The sequence below is a fragment of the Gadus morhua genome, chromosome 22 (assembly GCF_902167405.1).
Source record: "Gadus morhua chromosome 22, gadMor3.0, whole genome shotgun sequence".
NCBI classification, from domain to species: Eukaryota; Metazoa; Chordata; class Actinopteri; order Gadiformes; family Gadidae; genus Gadus; species Gadus morhua.
In genome coordinates this window covers 4,009,924-4,019,253 of record NC_044069.1, presented here as the reverse complement: position 1 = coordinate 4,019,253, position 9,330 = coordinate 4,009,924, and the positions used below count along the sequence as shown (strand labels likewise).

The following is a 9,330-nucleotide window of genomic DNA, read 5'->3' as shown; positions in this document are numbered from 1 at the left end:
TGCATTGAAACTGACCTGAGAAGACTCTACTCACACACCAGAGCACTGACCTGTTCTGGAGGACTTCTGACCGGAGGTGGAGGTCTTGCTCTGGGTAAGGAGCAAGACACCTTGGGACAAACTACACGTTAACTTTTTAACCATGCACAGTTCTAGAGCATCTTCTACTTTAACATGGGGGAAGGACGGCCATTATTTAAGCTTTGATATTATCTAGTTGTTAACTCTGCACCAAAGTCGTTGTTTAACGTCATTCCATTGGGTAGGGTTTAATTTCTGTGGCAATTAATGACAGCAGATATTTAGAACATACAAAAGCTGAAGTAACAAAGAACACTAAGCAGTATCAATATTGAATCAAATATACTCAGCCATATTCAGGTGCTGGGTTCAGTTGAAGTAATGTCAAATTGTCTTCCACCTTGAAATGATTTTCAGCCTTCACTGATGTCAAAATGGACCCGCAAGTAGAACGCTGTTTTGTACGCAACGAGAGTCCCGTCACGTCAACGTGGTTAAAAGTAAGGCGCAACCATCAGAAATTATCAACATATACGACGTACGTGTCAATATGTATTTAATATCAAACTTAAGTTGTTTAAGATAAGGGGCAACAATTCCCAATGGAAACGACTGAAAAATAGTTTCCGTTGGCAACGGCTCGAGGTTACGCAAATACAATCCAGAACGTTCCGCCAGATTTCCCTCAGGGGGCTCCCGTCCAACTAACTGCCAGGTGGTTTCTTATGGTTGTCAAGACTACAATGTTCTATGCTAACCAATGGGACTAAATCAAGTGACCGCACTCAGAACCTTCCACGGCGGGAAGCACAAACCCTCCGACTGGAATCCGAACATTCCGGCCGGAACCAACCAAAGAAAAAACAGATCCAGCGCCTAACCTTGAGCTGAACGGAGGAACATCCTGAAGTCCAGCGATGGTCTTCATTAACACACAGCCAACAGACTTACCTTGAGGAGATCCGTTTGTTGCTGTTGGTCATTAATACTATTCAGTGTACCTTTACATTATTATGCACCCAGTGTGTACAAATTATATCACTCAAAACCGTATGAAGAACCAAACTACCATGTACTTCCCACAACAACTATAAACCTAAAATCATTCAATACAAAACCGTGTCTACATTTTACAATTATCTAGATTATTCAGGGTACAAACCATACAGAGCAAATCTAAACATTGAGCTCACAGAGAGCCAAACATAGCCCTGCAATGTCAACCTGACCGCCTCATCACCAACAGCAAATCATGCAAGCCAGCCAACACATGTACAGGTCCAGTGAGATGTGGGCATCTGAGTGAAAGGACTGCCCATAATAAAAAGCAACCCAATTCCTGAACTATCAAACCATCTTCATGGTTTAAAGATTTACCGACTTGACATGTTCTAATCACCTTTGTCTGCTCCCTCGTTACTTACAAAACTCTACATCACCATCACTAGAGTGTTGCATCCTACTCATTGGGGTGTGGTCTGAGTGAGCAGAGATGCATGCTGGGATACAGTGCTGTCTGAAGTCTTCAGTTCTCTAGACATGCCCCTCAGGAGAAACCAAGTGTTTGAGAATCTGTCGTGACATCAGTTACACGAGCTGGAATATCCTTCTAGATGGCGCCAGGATTCTCAGAGGAGAAAGGCCAAGAGGAAGATGTGAGGGTTCTTCCTCTCAGCCAGTGGAACACAACAAGGGTCTTCATCAGAGTACCATGGAACACTTTGAAACATTCTCCTCTTTACACCTTGAAGCCCCAGTGAAGGTTTCCTTACCTCCTCAGCTGAAGAGCACAACTTCAGCTCGAAGAGCGCACTAGTTGGAGTTCCCAGATTTGTTCTGATTTAAGAGAACCAATCGTTCAGCTAGTCCTGTCCGAAACAAATACAGTACAGCCTGAGAAGATGTGCAACGCAGAGCAAGACAAGATCCACAGGGCTCTCCATCAATCCAGCCAGGTAGGAAGAGCCGTCTCATTACAGGTCTGAAGGTCATCTTGAATACCAATTTAGGTTCCTTTCCAACTTCAGACTCTCCTTGTGGAATGCCTTTAGGTGTCCATCCTCCATTGATCCTGATTGGTGTAGTCCTAGTTTGAAGTCACTGATCTGAACACCCGCTTGCATCCTTTTACACTTGAGTTGGATACTCTCCTTCCTGCCCAGTGTGTTGGATATCACTCCGGAGCGTCGCTCAGGGCTCTTCATGTCTACTGGAGGCCTCAAGTAAACGTGTGGTCATCCATCAGGTATGATTTATTTGACCATTCCAATATCCCAAGCCAATCACACAGAACCCTGTATGAACATTATCACTGTCAAAGCAAGCCGGACACACACATAGAACCCAGGACAGGCACGTAGAACCCCATGCCAGGTGGAACCAAACACACGTAGAACCCCATGCCAGGTGTGTGTGGGAGACACACACAGTAGAACCCAAGCAATGCTCAAAAATCATCCATCTCATGTCAAACCCAAACACACACACCACTGAGCCATAAAAGGCCAAACAATCATGCAGGGTAAAAACCTCATGCCAAATAACATTCCATCATCCACCACCAGCTCTCCTGCCAGGGCACCCAGAACAGAACAACCAATGTCTCCAGAGACGTAAATTATGTACAACATTCTTCAGTGGCGTCCCACGTTGGTGATGGATTATGCTTGGCGTCTCCAAAATGTGTCCCAGGTTTATTCAATGTCTCTGAAGTCATGTCTTTGTAGTCCAGTGGTTTCCTGAATGAGGGGCCTTCACAGATGCAAACGGTGCAGCTTTAGTCAGCCTGAGGACAGGAAGGAGGTCATCTGTTCAGAAGACCACCCAGTGGAGGGGGGTGGCTCTTCAGATGCAGGATCCATCTGGGGATGGCCCCAAATAAGACCTTCTTGGAAATAAAACTGTTCCTGAGGAGTCACGATGCCTGGAGGGGACTGAATGTGTTCCATGGTTCTCTGTGTCAGACTGAAGTTGTGTTTTAGTCGTTGAGATGAGGAGCCCCCTCATCTCCCCTTGGTGTTTCTCCTTCTGAATCCCTGTCTCCATCTTAAAGAACATTCCAGTCCATGTAACTGACGTCACAACGGTTTCTCAAACACTCGGTTTCCCCTGAGGGGGCGTGTCTACAGACCTGTAGACTTGAGACAGCTCTGTATCCCAGTATGCACCTCTGCTCACTCAGACCCCACCCTCAACAGTAAAGCAACACTCATGTGATGAAGATGCAGAGCTCAGGAGAGTAGCTGGAAAGAAGACTGAAGATATCAGAACCCAACCCATTACTCCAGCTTACAACAATAACTTTGAACCTGAAACCATTTTAACAAACCATTAAAACCAACATAAACCAAACGCCTAAGTAACCCATGAACCAATAAAACATCCTTACTACTCAGATCAACCTTCAGCTAACGGGTTAACTCAAAGGGAAGCCAAAATACATCAATGTGCCCAAGAGTAATTAGAAACTTATGACTTACAGTTTGCAGTTCATCTTAATGGTTGAGTTGGGATACTCACAGAACTGCAGTTAAATATCCATGATAGACCTTTGAAGGAAGGAACAGTTTACTCATGGTCCCCATACTTGGGCCCTGTCCCACAGTTCAACATCTACCATCTCCATTAAATAAGATAAATGAATGACAATACAAATTCTGGGCTTTTGGGATCATCCAACTTTTAAATAATGATTAAGATAATTAAATAATCCAGCTTTTAATATAAGTTATACTTATTATTTGACTGTCATTAGTCAAGAGTGATTTACCTCTTACTTTGACAAGATTGAATGCATAGTCTCTAAAATGTTACTTTCAGGTAGAATCATTATTTAAATTTCAAATGAGAGTTAAACCACCACAATCCCCGATTTCCTTCAGACATTATCAGTGATTTATATTCAACATACAAGTCACAAGTCACACAATTCTACTCACATCAGGTTCAGATCAGATGAGATGCTCCTCTTTACTTCAAAAAATCTTTAACCCGTGAAACAGGAAGAGATGTCAAATAAGTCACAACAGACCTCAACAAAACAGTACACACACGTTCTGGTTTCTGGGAACTGCCATACAGTGGAGGACACCAACGTACTGTCCGGTTCCCTCTTAAGTGAAACGCACCAGAAAACCACTTGGCAGGCGAGCTGAGGCAGGGGAGCTAATTAGTAAAACTCAACGCACGTGTGATCTTGCGTCCCTGTGTGTGTAGTGAGCGGATGTGGACAGCAGAGGGCGATGTTACCACACGAGAACATCTGCTCTCTGAGCGCTCTGCGAGATACCGTCTCCATTGCAGCCGTAACTTGGCAGCATCCTGAACGGCCATTTGAGGAGTGAGAAGGTAGCCTTCATCAAAGAGACCAGAGAGACTCATTCACTGGTTAAACTGGAGTCATCGCCTACCACCACACACGTTAGCACACACACACACACACACACACACACACACACACACACACACGCACGCACACGCACACGCACACGCACACGCACACCAATACACCATGTAGATTCACACCATATGCACACACACACACCACAGATACACACATATAGATTCACACACAATATTGATACACACAACATATAGATACAAACCATATGCAGACACACACGATACAAACCATATATATACACGCACACACCATAGGTAGCCTATACACCATATAGATACACACACACCATAGACACACGCCATATAGATGCACACCATAAAGATCAACACACCAAATAGACACACACCAAAGATTAACTTAATATAGATACAAACTATATAGATACCCCCCCCCCCCCCACACACACACACACACACACAAACAATAGATACACTCCATACAGTTCTGGTCACTAAATACTACTCCTCCTTCTCTCTTCTCCTTCTCCCCTCTAATCCTTTTCTCCTCTCCTTCCTCCCTTCTCCGTCTCTCTTCCACACATATCACATTTTTATTGCCTCTAGTCAAGAGAATAGATTTGGTTGGGGATTTCTAAGTTTCATAAACATCCGTGGCTTAGCCCCGAGGGAAAATGAAAATGCTGGGCGCCAAATTCATTTGCTTTATTGTGCATGCAAACTTTTTCATAATGCTTTATCTAAATAAACGAATTACGCGGTTTATTATAGCTTTAAATATCTACCTGACTGCTATGCTGCTTGTCCCCAAACATCTAAAGTTCCATTCAATTTATTGCAGAGTAAAAAAAAAACGTTTGTATCGTCATCGAAAACTCGGATTGAGGGTCATATTGAGGTTATCATATTCGGGGCTAATTAAATAACATCCGAGGCTTTAGCCCCGAATAAAACAGCAGAGTGACGCCACTGACCTCATCCACCATCCCAACCGCAACAAACTCTGGGGACGTTGAGAGTCCAGACGACGCCATGTAGGAAATCCTCATAGTGAATCAGTCAGTCAGTCAGTCAGTCAGTCAGTCAGTCAGTCAGTCAGACAGACAGACAGACAGACAGACAGACAGACAGACAGACAGACAGACAGACAGACAGACAGACAGACAGACAGACAGACAGACAGACAGACAGACAGACAGGTTAAAGGTGCGTTCATGGTCCTGGTGACGCTCACGCTTACGCGTGTTCCCGACAGCGACCGTTCATGTGCACTGCGTTGGGTATCGAAATCTTCTTCACAGCAGGTTTTTTTTATCCGATAAAAAGCAGTCAGAACTAAACAGAACTTAGCAGGATCAGTTTCAAGTTCGAACGCCTTTATTTCCTTGTAGCCTATCACCTACTAGCTTTTATTTAAGAGAAGCACATCGTATGGCCACTGTGTGGAAGGCTACACATGCCCTTATCTAGACCTGGTATACCAGTACACAACGTTTAAAACGGAGCAAAGTCGATGCCAACAGACGGTTACAACGTCAATCTATAGTAAAGAATGTGATATGATGGTTGATTCTTTTATATTGAGTAAAACTTTCCTGTTCCGTCATGTTCATGAGCGTCACTAGTAAACCATACGTCATCAACTGGGCAAGTCTTGGGCAAATCTGGCCCCAGTTGCTGAACGGAAGCAGAATCATAAGAGTGTCATGAGGTGTCGTTCACGAGAACTTTCCGACGTCGCGAAAATGTTTTCCCCATAATTCCCAGCGATGTGAACGCGCCATAATACTGTACATCCCAGCAAACAGACAGGTATATGGCCCCTCCCCCTGTCCTACGGCTCCGCCCCCTGGCCGTACAGGTAATGTGGGACCCTTTCGTTTATCTAAAAACATGATTTTATCTTAATTATTAATTATTTTGATTCTAAATTCAACAGGAAATTGGCGGGAACCCTCAGGTTGGATTTGTTTGTACAACCTACTAATGGTTAAACAAGAAGAGTGGAAATGGGATTAAAAGTATATTTAAACAGAATCACTCCAAACTGAAGTTTAATGTTTAGTAGCGATAATAGATTATATTTATTTGATTCATGAACAACATCATCAAATGAATATTCAAAGTCAATGATTAATCATGTTGTGGATTAATTGGTCGTATTTGGGATGATAAGCGAATGGTTTTCAGTTTTACAAGGAAATCAACTAAAAGTGTCCTATTCAGGGACCAGAAACAAACCTTTTGAAACGTTTAAATAAAACTATTGAATAATAGTCAACTATTGATTAATAGTCAACTATGGAATAATAGTTTTGAACAGGAAAAACTGTCATCAGTCATATCTGAGGACACACCGTGACCAAAGACCAACAGCAGCAGCCCTCTTAGCGCCTTCATATCGATGTATTCAGAAGAACAGCTCGATGAGATTATCCACAGAGACGTGACTCTGACTCCAACATCAGACGCACTGATGCTCACACACTGCTACAGCAACCAAGTTTCATGTAACCCTTAATGAATTGTTCTTACAATATTATGTTCAGCTGGCTTTAATATATATTCAGCATTACATCATTATCAACAATTTTGAGCTATACATAATGTTCACTTATACATAACGTTCAGAAAGATATAACGTTCAATTATATATAATGTTCAGCATATTTTTTAGCTATATCTAATCTTCATCCATATATATGTTTAGATATATACCGTTCAGCTAAATGTGTTGATATGTGCGTTTATGAATGTGTGGTTGAATGTGTGTGTGTGTGTGTGTGTGTTTTATGTGTGTGTGCGTGCGTGTGTGCGTGCGTGTGCGTGTGTGTTTTGTCTTTCAGCATAAGACATCTGATATCAGGACGCTAGTGGAGGAAGATCATCAAAGATATGAACTCTGGTCACACAAAGCCCAATAACTTCACTAAATGATAGGACCAAACCTATAAACAGTATATTGAGAATATTTTCAGATTTTTTGGAGGATTATATTGTCCAAATAACCCCAAACAAGAGTACAGCGATTTTTACATTTGGATGATTAAAAAAAACATTAATATTTAATCCAATTCCGATTTTTTTGTAAAAATACAAAAAAAACTATTCATGCTAGAGCAGCCTAGCTCGATTGTGCTAGCTTATGTTGCGAGGTCGTGTTGCCATGGTTTCCAAGCATCAGTGAAAGATTACAGGTTTAAGCCAGTGAGTTAATCAAATCTATCACAAATACAGTGATCTAATTAATTGATTTACAATTTTTACGGATAAATGGTTGTTATCAAGATAAAGTTAAGTATGAATGTAATTGTTATTAAGCAAATAGGCTATAGCATCATCAGTTAGCTGAAGTCCCAAGCCTGTTTTTAAGGATTATAAACGAACTGCGATCCACTCCATCCTGATTTAGGAAGCTGAACGTGAGAAGCCTCTTCATGATTTAACTACAAACCTAAACAGCAAGAAAGTACAAGTCAGCATTAAACATTAAACACATTATCAATGTGATGTTGTACTGTTAATATATTACTGTGATGATGCACTGTTAACATATGACTGTTAATGTTAATCTATTAGTGTGATGACGTACTGTTAGAATATTACTGTGATGAAGTACTGTTCAAATATGATTGTTAATCTATTAAGGTATGGCCACACTGAACGCATTACGCACGTAACGCGCCTAGCCTGCCGCTTGATCATTGTGTGTCACAAAAATGGTTCAACGCACCTAACGCGCCTATACGAAGCTAGATGAGCCCGCCCAAAACGTATTGGCCCCCGCTCCTTTTCTTTTGCTCCACCAACAAGGCCGAGATCACCACCATCGCTGCGCTGTATTTGTTGTGGGAGTTCGAGGAGAGCAGGAAACCCAAACGCCGTCGTGTTTGGGAGCATGACATCCTCCGTAGGCGCTCACAGCTGGGTGGGTTTCACCACCTCCTCCAGGAACTCCGCCTGGATGACGGCCGGTTCCAGACGTATTTTCGGTTGACTTGGGCCATGTCTGATGACCTGCTAGCCCGGGTTGGGGCCAGGATCTCCCGTCAGGACACCAACTACAGGCGCTCCTTATCAGCTGCGGAGCGTCCGTCCTCCGTCTCTCTGCCAGTGACGTCGGGTCAAGCTCAACGCTGATTGGCTATCGCGGCTAAGCGTCACTCGTAGGAGAGTAAAAAGAAAAAATGATTGAACTCCGCGAGTAGGTGCGTTGGGCGCGTTATTTAGGTTTAAAACGCCTAAATCTAACGCGCTTAACGCGCTCTTTTAGCGCGTGTAACGCATCTACACGCCTAAACCAATGGTTCCCGATGCAAAAATGCTGATTTTCTACACCTCTAACGTGCGTAACACGCTCAGTGTGGCCGTACCTTTACTGTGGTGAAGTATTGTTAATAGTTGTATTACTATCGCTGTGATAAAGTAGACTGCAAATAAATATAACTGGAAACATATGACTCTGAATAAGTATTGTAAAGTGGTAAAGTACTGACTGTGATCAGAGGTCGGGCCTCAGGAGCCGGATTCTGCCCCTCAGTGTTCTCAGAGCTGGTGTCAGAACCTGGGAAGTATCAGAATGGGAGGAGGGGAAGTCATGAGCTAGATGTATCTAGATCTATAGAGCTGTATAGTCCAGTGAGCTAGATGTTTCTAGATCTATAGAGCTGTATAGCCCAGTGAGCTAGAAAAGTCACCAAGGTCTCTGTGTTGTAAGTGGCATTAATCATAGGAACAGAACTGCAGTAAACATTCATTTTACCCACCAACTGGTTTGTGTCGCTGGTCTGAAGCTAAGGATCAAGAGAAATGATTAGTGTTGTAACAGTGGTCAATATCCTGATGTTATTATACTTTCATATTCTTAATGCCACAACATCTCAGTGGACATTGGAGGAGGTTCATCATTCAGAGGTGGAGAGGTTTCTACCACCAGACCACCAGTGGGTG

The 9,330-nt window shown here is 42.9% G+C and overlaps 2 protein-coding genes across 2 annotated transcripts in view; both read right to left on the bottom strand.

Annotated features, from left to right (window-relative positions):
• Positions 1 to 6,433: 6,433 nt before the first annotated feature.
• Positions 6,434 to 9,330, bottom strand: part of LOC115535430 (major histocompatibility complex class I-related gene protein-like) — a 43,258-nt gene continuing 40,361 nt past the window's right edge. The window contains exon 8 of the mRNA XM_030346630.1: positions 6,434 to 7,811. The gene's annotated coding sequence lies outside the window, so the exon portion shown is untranslated. The remainder of the gene's footprint in view (positions 7,812 to 9,330) is intronic.
• The window catches only part of LOC115535463 (major histocompatibility complex class I-related gene protein), a 9,063-nt gene continuing 6,652 nt past the window's right edge, over positions 6,920 to 9,330 (bottom strand). The window contains exons 5-7 of the mRNA XM_030346711.1: positions 9,147 to 9,173; positions 8,877 to 8,944; positions 6,920 to 7,834 (exon numbers count right to left, since the gene is read on the bottom strand). Coding sequence (XP_030202571.1) covers positions 7,823 to 7,834; positions 8,877 to 8,944; positions 9,147 to 9,173 — 107 coding nt within the window. The 3' untranslated portion in view covers positions 6,920 to 7,822. The remainder of the gene's footprint in view (positions 7,835 to 8,876; positions 8,945 to 9,146; positions 9,174 to 9,330) is intronic.